This window comes from Xiphophorus hellerii, chromosome 6, assembly GCF_003331165.1.
Source record: "Xiphophorus hellerii strain 12219 chromosome 6, Xiphophorus_hellerii-4.1, whole genome shotgun sequence".
Taxonomy (NCBI): Eukaryota; Metazoa; Chordata; class Actinopteri; order Cyprinodontiformes; family Poeciliidae; genus Xiphophorus; species Xiphophorus hellerii.
This window is the reverse complement of record NC_045677.1, coordinates 23,225,678-23,242,109: the sequence shown is the minus strand read 5'-3', so window position 1 is coordinate 23,242,109 and position 16,432 is coordinate 23,225,678. Positions and strand designations below refer to the sequence as shown.

At 34.7% G+C, this 16,432-nt stretch overlaps 2 protein-coding genes across 3 annotated transcripts in view; both read left to right on the top strand.

Moving 5' to 3' along the window:
* The first annotated feature begins 684 nt into the window (after positions 1-684).
* Positions 685-8,949, top strand: ndufv2 (NADH:ubiquinone oxidoreductase core subunit V2). Its single transcript, XM_032566403.1, has 8 exons — positions 685-826; positions 1,787-1,849; positions 3,319-3,381; positions 4,702-4,818; positions 5,604-5,772; positions 6,824-6,933; positions 8,608-8,684; positions 8,769-8,949. Exons 1-8 carry the CDS (start codon positions 785-787, stop codon positions 8,860-8,862), a joined length of 735 nt encoding a protein of 244 aa, XP_032422294.1. The 5' UTR covers positions 685-784; the 3' UTR covers positions 8,863-8,949.
* A 3,443-nt stretch (positions 8,950-12,392) lies between these two features.
* The window catches only part of ankrd12 (ankyrin repeat domain 12), a 56,438-nt gene continuing 52,398 nt past the window's right edge, over positions 12,393-16,432 (top strand). The window contains exon 1 of one of the 2 annotated variants that reach the window (XM_032566400.1): positions 12,393-12,580. The gene's annotated coding sequence lies outside the window, so the exon portion shown is untranslated. The remainder of the gene's footprint in view (positions 12,581-16,432) is intronic. The other variant, XM_032566401.1, reaches the window with a different exon arrangement.

The following is a 16,432-nucleotide window of genomic DNA, read 5'->3' as shown; positions in this document are numbered from 1 at the left end:
AGTAGTCAGATTTGTTGTTGGAAATGGACGTGTAAATTATTATAGACCCAAAACTTAAATAGGGTTTTGCAGGTTTGCCTTATTAAAATAAATTAATTTGTCTTTTTGGTGTCAATTGGAAAAAAAATAGAACAAAACGTTGTTTTTGAGCAATAAAATAAGGATTTCAGTGGCTCATTCTTTAAAAAAAAAACTTGTTGTATTTAGCCAAGTTTAATAAAATAATTCCAAGCACTTTTGAGGAGGTAGAGGACAAATTTGTCTCATTCTTGAAATGTAAGTCAAGGGCCACAGGCAATCAGCCTGGGGACATCCCTGGTTTAGTGTTTACAATGCGTTCATTTTAAATATAAAATGTCAATTTTTTTGTTTTTAACATTCTTTTGAGATGATTTACAATTACCTTACATGTGATTGTATAAATAAGCTGCTAAATTCAGCTTCAGAAAGTAAAACTATTGGATAAATTATGTATTAAACTGTAGTAATAATATTTTAACACATTATACTTCATTCTTAGAAAAGATGCCACTTGATTAAATTAAATTCAATCAGTGTATGTATATAGTGCCAATTCATAGAAAATGTTATTTCAAGGCACTTTACAAAACTAAATTTTAAAATAAGCGGTTGTCTTAACAGTTTGAGGTCAATCTGGGATTGATTTACACAGAAACTGAGAAACGCAGCGTATGACGTCAGACCGTACTAATCGAGCGCCGGTGTTGATGTCGGCCGCTGCTGTCCCGTCCTACTGCTGCTAACACGAACTCGAAGCTTCAGGATGTTTTTATCTTCTGCAGTTCGATCTGCTGTTTCACAGGCGGTAAGTTTAGGGGTTTTTCGCAAATATTAACTATCTCAATCAGAAACTGTTTGCTCGGCAGATTGGAGAGGAAGTGCTGTGACTCTTCACAAGGACATGTAGCCCGGACTACTAGGCTAGGCTAGGCTACGCTAAGCTAGGCTAAGCAACGTTTGATAACAGTGACAGTACCATGTAGCTTAGCATCAAACTATCAAATATTTAAAATTTGATAACTTGACAAACAAGACTGTATGAAGGCATATTTACTCCAAACGTACATCTTTGCAGACAGAATTGATACGTTAATGATTTGTGTGATTTATTTCGGATTTACAGCTGAACAGGAGATTGGTGTTGATTTACGCAACTGTAGGTCAAAGCAAATAAATATGACTGTATATGTAATAGAGCTGTGCCATCCGTATTTAAATATTAAATATTGCTTTATGCTACCATGTGAAACGTCGCTCATATAATAATGTAAGTAAATAATATATCATTTAAAATGTCACCAGTGGTTGAATGAGTGACTTCAGCTATTGTTTATGTGCTATGATGGTTAAGGTTCTTACAGAATAATATTTGGACATATGCTACATTTTTAGCATTTCTTCTACAATCTAACCCTAAGGCTGAATTTTTTTCACACAATCAGCATGTTGTTTTATTCTCTATAGTATTAACGTGCTTAATTCATCATATAGTTTTATATAGAAACAGGACTTGTGTGCAGACTCCATTTTAAAATAAAGTACAAACTAAACATTTGAGCCAAATATATAAAGATGTTGCTGCAAATAGTGGTTCTGTGTTTGTAGTGCTTTATGTTTACTGTTTTTTCCAAATTATCAGTTTAAAAATGAGACTTGACAGTAAATGGTATTGAAACTAATCCAGCTAACTAAGCATATATATTTTTGTAGGTTAGGTTATTTTTTATTATTATTTATATTTCACCTGTCTGACTCTGCATTGCAGGCCAGGCAGGTCAGAGGTTTGCATCGATCTGCTGCACGAGCTGGAGCTGGAGGCATCTTTGTGGTGAGTTTTTCAGTTTCAAATCAATATCCAGGACATTATCTTAAAAAGGGTCCCAAGTCAGTTATTTTTATCATTATGTACTCAGTGTTATCTGGCTAAATTTGCCAAGTTGAAAGTACTCAAAGCAAAATATTTTTAAATAAAATTCAAAATATGAAAAGTAGTGAATTCTTTTAGTTTTGCCCGTGAAAAAATAATTTGAACTTCAAATACTTTAAAGAGACAAATTTATTGTAGATTCAAAAAAAAGAGTCTGACATTTTTCTTTAATAAAAGGAAGGCGTAAAGTTTCAATCCGTGTATCATTCCTTCTTTCCATTTTCAATTGACAACCAAAAGACAAAAAAATTAAAAGTTGGCTAGTGTTTTATTTGTTTTTGAATTGAAAATAAACAAACAAGGTGTTGTTTTTCACATTTTTAATTTACTTATTAATTACTTGGGCTTATACATGATCTGGATATTGTTCTACGTGCAAAAGTTTGTTTTACTTCCAACATAAAATAGTGTAAGCATGAGACACTTTAGCTTTACAGCATTTAAATAAAAGTCAACTTAAAGCCACTTACCATATCCTTCACAAAAGTCATTTTAATGTATAATTTTGAACATGAGCAGCTTAAGTTATCTTCATTACACACAAAGCAATATTAAATAAACTCACTTGCTCTCTTAGGATTCTTATAACCAGATCTTCTCCTGAATTCAACCTCACTGATGATTCAACAATGATCTAATCTTTGGATCAGTTTATTTTCCTAAAATGTTCAAAATTCAGTGCAATCTTAGAAAGAAAACGATTTAACACCTTAATTGTTTCTTTTTTTTTTTAGAAATGAAGTTGAATTTTGTCAACTACTCTCAAGATTACATTATGTTAATTCTTCCAAATTCATCAGCCAATAACAGTGCAAAGAAATTATGACCTCCGCCTCACTCTGCTCCATGTTTCTACTAGATTAATCCCAGGAGCGCTTATTTTTCCGATTGTTCCCTTTTTATCCAGGGAATAACCTTTATTACCTGTTGGGCGCTCAGACAAACATCACAACCATCAGAAACTTGTATCTTTGTGTATTCTCTTGTTGATAGACATTTCAACAACGAAAACCAGCCAAGACTCTTCTTTTTATTAACATTTTTTAAAGTTGCACAAAGGGGCATTTGCTGCTCACAAGGGGGCAGTGTGTGCAGTAGCCTGTTATTCATCTCCTTCTTTCTGTGGTTGGAGGAAAAACACCTGTTTCCTCTCTGGGCTTTCATGGCGCCCTCCAGCTTAATCTTTTATAAACAAACTATTTAAGCATTAAAGTAACTGTTCTGCATCAGCTTTTTAATGTAATAAATTTGGACCTTTTCAGGTGATTTTTTTTTTTCTCCAGAATGTTGTTGTTTTTATATATTTGGTGGAGACTGCATGCACTCTTTATAACCCAGTGTGTGTTCTACATTTTTTGTTGTTGCTTCAGCACAGAGACACGCCTGACAACAACCCTGACACTCCGTTTGAGTTCACAGCAGAAAACAAAAAGGTAAGAACGGGTTCTGAAGTCTGATCTGCTCCCCAGAGGTTTTATATACATGTTTTTACAGATCCTAGGAGGAAAAAAAGCAACTAACTCCTGACAATAACAAATGTTCTTAAAGGGCCGGCGTTGTATTATAAAAATAAAATCTTAGATTTTTTCATATCAGATCTAATGTCTATTGTTTATTTATCCAGCACAAGCAGAACATTCATTAGAAATAACAAATGTAGATTTTTTTGTTTTCTTTCCTCATGCATCTCTTCCTTGCTGCCAAATAAAAACCTAATAAAAAGAAAATAAATGTCTAAAAAACATACATTTTGCCCTGAATGATTGCAAGCATTAATAACTCACAAGATCAAGACAGTATGAAATCTAATTTCCAATTTTAATCAATTAGTTTTTTTCCCCCTACAAAATTAACTTACAGAAAACATTTTCAAAATGTAGCTTTAGTTTCTCTCAAGTTGTACAGTGCAAAATAAAAGCCAGGCTACCAAAATTTTTGTTTACTTACAATAATATAGTTATAGCACAAAAAAGACACAATTCTACTAGAAAAGAAAACATTTTAAAATCACGAGAAAGTTGTTTCAATGAGAAAAAACGTTAGCCATCAGCCCAGTTTGTGTAAATCTTTCTTTGAAATAGATATAATTATTTGCACGGTCATGTCAAAGTCCTACTACTGTTTATAATTTATTGCTGATTTTTATGAAGTATTATTTGTAGAACCTAAATCAAAAGTATAACTTAAATTTTTATTTTTTGTGTTTGAGTTCTCATAAAATTCTGACTTTATTTTCGTATTATTTCAACTTTAATGTTGAAGACAAGACTTTATATTATGTAATTTTATGATTTTATTCTCATAATTAAAAAAGAAATTTAAGCCTTTATTCCTTCATAGCGTTGACTTGAATTGAGATTCCAAATAAAACTGTAAAAATGCTTGTGAAACAAGATGGCCGCCCTGGGCGCGGCGACATCACTCTAACCTGCACAACGAGTCCATTGTGACAAAAAGCGAAGATTTTCCAAAGAAACAAAAAATTGGGTCAACCGATGAAATCAATTTATCGCCCGGCTCTATATTCTTACATTTTGTTTGCAATCATTTTTGTGGTGTAACTTTTATTTTTCTATAGAGCTGCTTGTTAAAGAATTGCTTGAATATTTAAAAAATAAAACTTCTTTGAAAATGAGGTGCATTTATATCTGCTTTTCTAAGAAATATTTAAATAATTTTATTTTCTGGTTATAAAGTTGCGTAAGAAAAACAACAAAACAACGTTATTAAAGATCCTCTGTTTTTTCTTGCAGAGGATTGATGCGATCCTCTTGATGTATCCCGAAGGACACAAGCAAGCCGCCACCATCCCGGTCTTGGATTTGGCCCAAAGGCAACATGGATGGCTCCCCATCTCTGCCATGAACAAGGCACAGTAATTTCTCTACAGCCTCTTTCAAACTCGCTCCGCTTTGTAATGTACCGAAATTAGCAGAAACAACACAAATAAACCGACTTTGTCGTCTCTTTAGGCCTCTGAGTAAAGATTCTGATCATCTGATTGAAAGAATCATTGATTTAAAGAAAAGAAAGGTGCTTGAAATTTCACCAACAGTGAAGCATTTGCTTTGGAGTTTTTTATAGTTTCTGAGCCAAAAAGAAAATCCACTTGATACAATTTGATGTTTGCCGATACAGATTCTGATGAGTTTTTATTTTAAGTGGCAAAATGTCAAGAAAACAACTGGATTTATAGTTTCATGTTCTCATTTCATAAAATCTACTTATTGCTGTGTAATTTAAATAACATATTTGCCCTGATAATGTAAAATGTGGAAGATTTGACGTCTTGTGAGAAATCTAGTAATTCGATGCAAAAACTGCGAAATTTTCTGAATTTTGTTTATAAATTAGAAACAATCCTCTTAATAACTTTGGCCAGCGAATGATTTTAAATAGAGATATAATAAGAAATGCAGGTTTTAGTGTTTTGATTCTTTTTAAATGGAATAATTACATTGGCCAGTCCATCTGCAGTGTTTTTTTGTGCCTAAAATTACTGATTTTGTTGCACATTCAGATACTAATTCATGCATAAATATCCACTGTCGTTAAAACAGCTAAATTTCACCACTTTAAAAGACTGAATGGATGCTTCTACTTCAGCTTTTGCTCCATATGAACCTTTGTAATTATTATTATCTTTTTTTTCCAGGTGGCTGAGGTGCTGGGCGTCGCCCCGATGCGAGTGTATGAAGTTGCTACGTTTTATACCATGTTTCTGCGTAAACCTGTGGGAAAATACTTCATTCAGATCTGCACAACAACCCCCTGCATGCTCTGCAACTCCGACAGCATCCTGGAGGCCATCCAGAACAAGCTGGGTAAGAGAGGGATTTTACATTTTAAGGTTGAGAAATGAACCAATAAAGACATGAAAACGCAAGTGACTGTAGAAATTTTTAATCACTTATAAATTGAATAAACAGTTAGTACAAACATGTAAATATACAGGTTTAAACTGTATTAAAGGTGACCTATTATACTACAGGTTAGGATAGGTCTGTGCGCGATACAAAACATGTTCATTATATATTTTTTGCACAAAATCATTCTTATATAAGGATTTTAGTCTGGCTAGTTCTGCCTATTTTGAGCTGCTCTGGGCGTCTTGTCACTTTAAATCCTAATAATCTGTTGCTGGCCACGCCCCCCAATGCAACATTTACACTCGCACATGAAAATGACTGCAAACAGTTGCACAATTATCCAACCGTTCTTCTTTGAAAAGCATTAGTAGAGCCCCCTGCACAACCAACAAGACTGCGGCAAGTGGTTTCTAGATGGCAAGTTGACAACAAAAGACTTGTCTTTTCTAGCAGCCATTGTACTGCGATAAAACCAGCTCATCAAACGTGCTGGAGCTTTGCGTTGGTTGCTAGGTAACTGCACAAGGCCGTTACCTAGCAACGGTAACACACTTTTTTAATTACATATCTATACGTCACATAAATTACTTTATTATTTGTTTATTTATCAATCTGGGACCGAATTTTGAGTCTGAATTTTGTACTACAAACATGCAAAGGTGGTATGACAATAAAAAAAATCCTTGAATCCTTAATTAGGTGGTTTTTGAAATGGCACGTTTTTCAGACACCAAAAAAACAGCAATTTATTGCCAAAAAATGGCTCAGTTTTTTAACTTATTAAGCGACAGAGCTGCTTTTAGAAGCAGCAGAGAACCAAATGGGAGAATAAAAACGTTCAAAAAGTGCATTTTTCATATTTCCCCAGTATCAACAAACAATATGGAGATGCAGACATTTAGAAGGCAATACTAAAATTTTTTACTTGCAGTCAAGGAGATATTAAATACTTTACTGTCAAATGTTGCTGCATCAGTTCATGTTTCTCTCCTTATGTTCTTCACAGGTATCAAGGTTGGAGAAACCACTGCAGACAAGATGTTCACTCTGTTAGAGGTGGAATGCCTGGGCGCCTGTGTGAACGCCCCAATGGTCCAGATAAATGACAACTATTATGTGAGTGCTCGACTGCTCCGCGCAGATGGCGCTCTTAACAAAATTAACAAAATTAGATTAAAACCTGGAGTAACTTGGTAAGGAACGCCTGCAGAGACTGCAGCTATCAGCACTGCTTTACCGAGTGAAGCTCAGGTGTGCTACAGTCTACTCGTACCATGTTTTCTAAATAATTCAGCTGTTATTTACCAGTAGGAAAAGGAGCTGCAAACTTAAAATTAGCTACAGAGTTTGAGGCAGAAGAAGTTAAAAATCTCAGAAATTAGTAGTGATCTTTTTTTATTACACAAGTTTTAGTCGACATTGGATGTAAGCAAACAATTAACTTTCCTTTGAAATAATATTAGATCAACCAATTTTGCCTCAACCAAAAATGTTTATACACCATTGAGGATGGCATATAAACACGCTGAAGTGTGCAGTTTGCTTTCACACTGCAACGTCAACTGAACACCAAAACCTGTTCCCCTCCTCACCTGTGGTGGCGCTGCACCAATACCACTGAAGGAAACAGCATAAACACCTCTGAAGAAGACATGAGCGCAACTTCCTTCTTCATGAAGTGTAAACAAAAATTGAGTAGTGTCAGATTTTAGTGATTGCAGGATTTCTGTTTTGTGTAGGTAAAAAAATCACGAGCCATTTCTCCCACAAGCTCTAGATTCACATGCTTATTTTGGTTGTATTTACCCATAATGCCATTGCTCTTTAGTGAATTTCCTGCTTTAAGAGTGGTCTCTGGTTCGCTTGGCATTCACCAGAGTTCACTTCAACTACAGACCTAGGTTTGTAGGCGAACCAGAGTTTCCCAAATTAACCAAATTTTCTAGACAAATGAACTGGAGTTTAATTAAAGCGGACTAAACATGGCTGGTGTGAATGCATTCTTAAAGTCTATTAGAGCTGTACAATATACGGCAAATGCATCCAAATTGCAGAGAATAACTCTCAAATACACAAAAGGAGGTTAATTGCCAACAAGATGGCAGCATAACCTGGATATAATTTTTTCATATCGCAATATACACTACAGGGTATGGCTGGACAATAAATCAATAACGTATATTGATCAATATCAGTAGATAATACATCTGATAGAATAAAGATTATTATCTGATCCAGAATCAAACTGCATTTTGGGAGATGTAGGCAGAGGAAAGACTTTAGCTTTTCCCAGCCAGCTAAGCAACTGAGTAGAATCAACTAACCTCACTCACTCCTTGGTTGCATAGCAACTCACTCACTCTTTGGTTACCTAGCAACAACATGCCCAATAACTGACACAGCAGCAGTTTCAGAGTTTGCCACTGTGCCTCATATCTGCTGAAAAATAATAAAAATACAACAAGAGCAGAGTGAAAACTGGATAAAACAGGAAAGGTCATGCCATCAGTTTGGTAATATTTAAAATTCAAAAATACTTTATAAATCCCAATAATTAATATTCACAATAATATAACCAATCATTAAGTATTGTTAACTATTTTAAATAATATTATTTATTACCATTATTAATATATTAATAACATTTTGTGGTTTTGAGCATGTCAGTTGAAAATGGCATCTACTGCTTCTGGCCTTTAACTAACTGTATTTTTAAATATATTTAAAACTGAAACCAGTCTTATTCCAAACTCTGAATCCCCATCACTAAACGCTTTATTTGTCCCTCAGGAGGACCTCACACCAAAAGATATCGAGCAAATTATTGACGAACTGAAGGCCGGACGAGTCCCACCACCTGGACCAAGGTACGCGCAACCAACATCAGACTGATGATAACGTCTGCTTTTCCATCTTTTACGCCTTCCTGTTTTGTTTTTATTGTTTTGTAGAAGTGGCCGTTTCTCTTGTGAACCGGCAGGCGGATTGACCTCCCTGACAGAACCGCCTCCAGGACCGGGATTCGGTGTCAGAGCAGACCTGTAGATATTACTAATGGTACTCTGAGAGAAAGTTGCTGTCGTGTTTAATTCAAAGCATATTGTGTAAATAAAATGTTCATATACCTGTTTAGGTCCAAGCTTGGTTCTTACATTTACTCAGTATGTCTTAATGATATACTACTACTTATTTATAGCCATTTTTAAACCTAATTATTATAGGAAGCCATATTATTCCTTTTTTTTTATTTAGTTGTACAAAATTAGTACAAAATTTATTAAAAATACATGGTATCAGGTAAAATCCCTCAAGGGGAACTGTATAGAAAAATAGCATCAAATAAATCAAGTTAATATTGACTATCTTCTTCTAAACTGGAGGTTTTTAGTTTAATTATTCTCATGGATATTTTGCATTTATGAAATACAAAACATTTACAAATATTCATAATTTCTTAAAGAATCTATTGTTGCCAGTGGATTTTTAATTTTTTATTTCTATTGGTTACATAATTGGGGCCCAGTATTGGAGTTTTTAAACCATTTCTAATTTGACTAAAGATATATATATTTTTAATGCCTAGTCTGTTAATCTTTAGTTGCCTGTATACGAAAAATCACCTGATTTTATAGGTGAGCACATGCTTTTCTTGCCAGATTAAATTTTGTTTTACTAAAAAGACCTGCAGTTATGTTTATCTTAAATTTCTAAATACTTTGAAAAAGAAAAACAAGCAGGAGAGTTTTTAATATGTTCTTAAAGTGAAAATATTCCAAATTAATATCACCTTTTGACTGAATAGAGGTATTTATTAAATTACATTTTTTTACCCACTGAAAAGAGATTGTGCCTCAGTTTTATTTTTTAATTAAGCCACTTATTTTTGTGCAGCATATTTTCCTAGGTTTTCATGTAATTTGAGGGATGCTAAATATCCTAGAATTTTACCCTTAAAATAAGGTTGTAGTTGTATTTTCTTACCTAAATATGACCCGTAATTCTGTTTTATTGTATTATTTTACGTTCAAGTCCGTTACTTTAATGCCGATTCATACTTAAGTAAACAAAACATGAGCCACACTTATCCTTGAATTCACACGTTCATCTGAATCCAGATTTTTTTTCAGAAAAAAAAACTGAAAATGGCCGACCTGATTTAGAGCCGTCAGGAATAATGTCACAGGTAAAAGCTTTTAGTTTTTATACGATAGTACGGACGCACTGATGTATATTTCAACTGCCAGTGCAGATTTGTGATTTTCTTTTAAAGGTTTGACTATTCCAATTTAATTTTAGGAAAAAATGTGGCACAGTTTTTTGGGTTTTTTTGCTTTGATTAAATTGAAAATGAAGTACATTTTTAGTCCTTTTTTTAATACTAAAAATGGTGGGAGTATTTGTGTTTTACACATTTAATAAGTGGGAATCTGTTCATTGCATATTTTACTGTGACATTTCTAGTTTTGTTTGACACAGAGCTGTACGTGATGATTCATTTATCTACAACTGAAAAACACCTGGTGGAGACAGAAACTAATCACAAAGTAGCTCAGAGGAAACGAGTGGGAAGTAAGACTGGACCTTTGGGGTGGCTGTTATTTTTAGCACACTTTTATGTCTTAACCTTTTAACTGTAAATCATATTGGCATTTTGCTTTATTTCAAACATTAATCATCTGTGGCTTACAATAACTTAAATGCAGTTGTTAGTGTGTCTGATTAACCTTTAAAATACATTTATTCCCCAGTAATATCCTTATAAATACCTTACAATTTAATTTTGTGCTTGTATGTATGTACTGTACCTAAAAAAAGGCAAACAGGATGAGTTTTAAAGCTGCTTTTTATCAACTTTATTTTCAATATTGGCATCTGTACGTTTAAAAATATGACATAATAAAGCATAATGACTTAAGAAAATGAGAAAAATTACAATGTTAAAACATAAGAACAGAGGGGTACATTGTTTTAAACAAAACATTTACAGGCATTAAAATTAAGTTATAAGGCTTTCAGTTTTTCACCACTTACATTTATAAATATAAAGAGTTTTAAATCTAATAAGAAAATGTAGAAGTATAAAACCTTTATGTCGTAATGTTGTTTTACAGTTCACAATTAGTTGAATTGTGTTTGATTTCAGTCCAAGAATATTTTACATAAATAATCAGAAAATATGTGAAATTTTATGTTGCAGTTTTACAAAAAGGTAAGATTTATCAAAGTCATTTCCACTGCAACAAGAAATGTTTTGTTGTATATATTCAACTAATTCTGAAGTCAATTTCCTTTATCTTGGTTAATACTTACTGATCCAGATCAATGACTAGTTAATATTAAGTTATTGTTCCAGTAAAATTAACGATTTAAACGACAATGGCGTATGTAATTTTTAAAAAATCCAAAATAGCACAATTAATCCGTCCGTTTTTGGAGCCTGTATATTTCGTCCATTTTAGTTTAGTAGCAACTAAATAAAACCAAATAGAATTGCATCAAAAACTAATTTGTGTATACACAAATACTGGTGTGTGTATATATATATAATCCTCAAAAATACAGTTAATGTCAGAAGACACTTTTCATCCACTAGTTGGGATTCATGAATATTTTGAATCCATTTTTCCTAAAATATCTTTTATTTTGAACATATTTGCTACTCCACATCATGGAGCCAAAGTAACAGGACTTGTCTACAAAAATTAGATAATTGAATAGGAATTGTGTTGACATTACAATCACATTTAAGAAATTCAATCTTTTTAAAAATATATTGTTTGGTATTAAACACCACAATCTATGTTTAATTAAATTCAGCTTAAATATCATGTTTTAACCCCCCTGATTGTTAAGTATGTATCTATTTAAATAATGAGATTTATTTTTCCAGACAACGTCATAGAATGTAGAATAAGCTTTATTATTTTGTTTTTAGGAATAATTTATGTTCTTTATTTTCTGTTGCTGCTTGGTCTCCATCCCGTCCCGGTGGCGTTTTCGTGTCTAGTCTGCGCCCCTCCCCCCACTTTATGGTCTGCAACATTATGCGCCGTGACGCATGCGCGCCATGTCCGCCCTGATGCAAATGCCACTGCGCAACCAGTTCAAAGCTGACTCATTCACACAAAGAAATGGCGGGCATTAAATGACAACTAATCCCAACCACTTAGTTACCGACACTAGGCCTAAAAATAAAAGCAGCAAACGTCAACATGAATAAACGTATCCACTGTGTAGCTCAAGCCGTCATCTTTCGAGAAAGTTCCTACTAACCGCAGCGGAAAAGATGACGTCAAGCGGCCATTCCTGTTTTCTCCCTCTCCTTCCCTTTTAGTCCGATTTACCACGTTTAAAATCCACATGAAGGCGTTTAACATGCCGCGAAACGCGAAAGCACAAATAACACTGCCAGCATTAGAAAATGCGGAGTTACTCACAGCTTCCACAAAATATCACTTAAATCGTTTGACACATACCCATCTAGTCTGTCCGGCAGACGGAGACCTTATAAGCTCGGTGGGGGCTCGGGGTGCCACGTGACTCAACTCGACCAATGAGAGCACGTCTTGCATGTTTTGCTAGGCTTTTCTCGGAGCGGACGACAGACGAACGGCTGCGATGTTTTCAAAAGCAGCGATGAACGTCACACAGCCGTAGGCTACGGTTAACGTACAAGATTTAGAAAATAACTGTTAAAATCGCGCACCACTAAGTTAAATCAGGACGCGAATGAGTTGGTAGGAGCGTGTGACCCGGTTTGAAGGTAAGCGCAAAACTGTTCTTGATTGGGTTAGAAATCCTTGTTAGCCGTCTGGCTACGTTTACAGCGAGCAGGCTAATGTAAGAGCTAACTTTACGTAAACTGCGTGCGAAAATGAACGTTTAAGTGTTTGCGTGGGCTCGGTATAGTTGTACGCCACGTGCCTTACACACATTGAAGTAGTTTATGACACATAAACAGCCCGAGACACATTTCAGGATCCGCTCGTGTACCAGTGAAGCGTTGTGTTTGAAGCGAGGGTTCAGGGAGCAGATAGGAAAATGTCGGAGCGAAGCAGCTGGGTTAGACCCAGTCAGTCAGCGAGGCAGTGACGGGCTGGAAACGCTGGGGAGGGGGAACTGTGTAAGGGCAGCGAAAGGGGCTGCAGTGGGCTTTTGTCTCGAACAGGGTAGGGTGTCTGTGTTGATTACTGCCGTTTGAAATATTACATGTTCTCGCTTGTTTTTTTAAATTGTATTATTTTTTTCACCTCACTGGCAGCGAGTAGCAATCATCTAAATATTCAAATGTAAACTTAACTAGGGTAAATGTATTATCATTATTCATTGCAGGTTATAAGCAAAAGAAGAGAGAAAAGGTTATTGGTGAATTTAGCGCTTTCTTACATTGTTTTCGGTGTATTGGAAGAAAGCGAGAGCGGCATAAATGTTCCGCTGAAGTGGGTGGTGTTGTCTGCAGTGATCTCGCCGCCGTTTATTTACAATCAGCGCTGGTTTTTGAGATAATCACCACCAGGTCTAGTGTACGATGTAATTAGGATTTATTAATACACACACACAAGGAACTTGTTTCGTTGAAATAATTAGGAGCCCGATTCTCCAAGCCGGTGACTCTGACATCTTGGGGGGTGTGTTTGCCTCGTACAAAAGCTGTCTGTTTTTTTTTAGACGACGAGCAATCTGAAGGCAGACGACAAGCTAAAAACAAAAATGGATAGATCATCTATTGTGTGAAACAGTATTTCATAAAGCTTTTACTTGCATATATAAACGTAAATATAATTACCTTAAAAGTCAAATAAAATGCAAAATAACATCATAAAATGCACAGAATTCTAATTTTTCTCTAAAGTATTTTTAAAAAAATGAATAATATAAACTATTGAAGGTTTTGTGTAAACCAGATGAAGCATAGACAAAGATGACTGCAGATGCAGCTGCATGAATGAGGGTACTTGTTCTTTTCATTGTCTTAGAAATACAAGGACTTGATTTCCACTGTAGTCTGCAATAGTGACGCACCATTCAATTACTAGGTTTTTTGCCCTTGATCGGCAGGTTATTAATTGAAAACTGGGATTTCTTTTAATCAAAAAGAAACCTGTGAACTCCCTCATCTTTGGTTTGTAAATGCATCACCTTTTTTACGTTTACTAAAAATCCGATAAAGGTCAGTGACATATGCTTAAATGCCAATTATAATTCCTTTTTATCTTTTTGGCTCCAAACAACCACATGTACCTCGGAGCCTTCAGCACATTTTTAATGTCAGTGTTTGTTTGTTTCATGTAGTAGTTAAATTAAAATGAGCGTGTTTATATGGGTCGAAGTCGTTAAAAAGAAAATCTGGACTGAGGGGTCAGACCTATAAGGAAACCAGAAATTATCTGTCATTCGAAGCTTGACTGATGCATCTGGAGACTTTAATGATTAAAAGCTTTAATTCAAACATTACCACAACATTTACCCAGGATTATAAAACATTTATGCTTTAAAAGGACACTCCTATATCAAGATATAAACAGTGTAAATACAAAATGTGTTAGCTTTTTTCCCCGTTAATAAACGCTATCAACACCAACCTGATTTTATTTAAATATTGTTTTCTACACCTGATAAGTTTGTAGTAATTGGGGTGTATTTTATATTGCTGTGAAGCAATTTTGGCACAATCTTCTTTGCTGAATTGTTTTAATCAACTAACACTGAAGGGTTTCTGAGAGCTAGCTATCTTTTTAAGATCATCCTACAACTTCTTACGTCCAGACTTTGAGTAGGCCGATCCCTAACCTTTGCATTGTTTATTTGTTTTTGTTTGACTCATTCAGAGCTGGATTTGCTTGTGTGGTTTTGAATGTTATCCAGCTGTGTAAACCAAGGGCTCTTCAGCTTAAGGTTACAAACCAATGGCCAGACCCTCCACTCCAGGATTTCCTAAAGCAGAGCAGAACTTATGGTTCTGTCCTCCAGGTTTTGGAGTGGAGCAGCTCAACATCGTCACATTAATTGGTTGTCCTAAATGCAGTTTTAGCTTTTTTTAAACCAGATGTAACAAGACACCTTGCAAAAAGTTCTACGTTTATCCTCCCGAGATGTTTTTGAGATCATAAAGACGCGTTTTGGTTTTTTATCAGTAATGGGTTTGTCCATGAACCTCCCATGGATGGGAGATTTGACCCAGTCTCTTTCTCGTTGTTGACTCATAAACTCTGACCTTGACTCAGGCTACTGAAGTCTGATTAAATGTTCTGGTTTATTGCGACCTCCTGGATGAATCATCAATTCTCTCTTGGAGTATTTTTTGTAGATTGGCTTCTTCTGTGAAGATCTACCATGTTCCAGGCTTTTTCTATTTGTAGGTAATGACTCAAATTAGCATCCCAAAACGTCAGACATGGCTTTGAAATCCTTTCCAGACTGATGCACGACTGTGACTTTCTCTACATTGGGTTTATTTGTCGAGCTTTTCGCCTACTTCATGTTGTCAGAAAGCTTTTATTTCAGTTTTTTGGCAGTAATCAGGCCTGGATGTGGCACGTAAATCTTTTTTTTCCCACTGTAATGTAGTAGGTGATATGATACCATTTAAATATACAGAATCAAAACATGTTTACAATATGCAAAAGCAAAGAAATCTTTATATAGTTTCCAAGCCACATTTTGTCTTTTTCTGCTCTAGGATTTCATTATTTTATGTGACAAGAGTAAACTTTACCTTGGTGTATCTCCTAATTTTGCTAATAAATTCCAGATTTAATTGGGATTATCTAATCTTTCTAACTAACTAAGCTGGAGAACTTGGACTAGTGAATCTAATTGATATTTAATACCAATAGTAATACAGACATGTTGATCATATTTGGTTTTTTACCTTATTAATCCATAACAAAGTAACAAATACCATTGTGCTGCTTTGGATGTAATTACTTTAATGTGTTTATAATAACCAGCTCATGGCGTATTTACTAAATACAAAGCCTGATTCTTTTCAAAACATTTAGACACATTAAAGAACGGTACTAATAAGGACTTTGTTTAGACACCACTGACAGATTCTTATGAATGGGTCCTATTATTCTCATATAAGGATAATGGCGCTTCAGATGAAAGGACTGTTTGTACAAAATGTGTTGATGACGATCTGATTGCATTGTTGTGTGGTGGGATTTTTCAAGGCTTTTGTTGATGTACCAGTTTATCCGCTTCATAAAATATACATTTCAGGGGTGTGTTGCAGTCTAAGATTTCTGTACTGCTGGATGAGGAGACAAAACGTTGTTGGTTGCACGCCAGTGAGCGAAAACTCCCGCAATCAGCTCCACAATCCAGTGTACCATCAAACTCTTGATTAATATTATTTGTAGAATGAAACTTAAAGCACATCCATTTGTTTTAGAGTTTACTTGGATGTGTTTCTCTCTCATAGTTAATTTCTTATAGCACTTTCCCTTTAAGTAGTAGGTGATTGGGACGTTTTATCAATTATTTAAAAAAAAAAAAATTTAGTCTACTTGAAATTTATTTATTCTGATATTTACTGAAGAGTTTTAATAATTTAAGAACAGCATTGAAAATATTGTTTCCAACATAAATATGCGTTGGTGGTAATTATTTT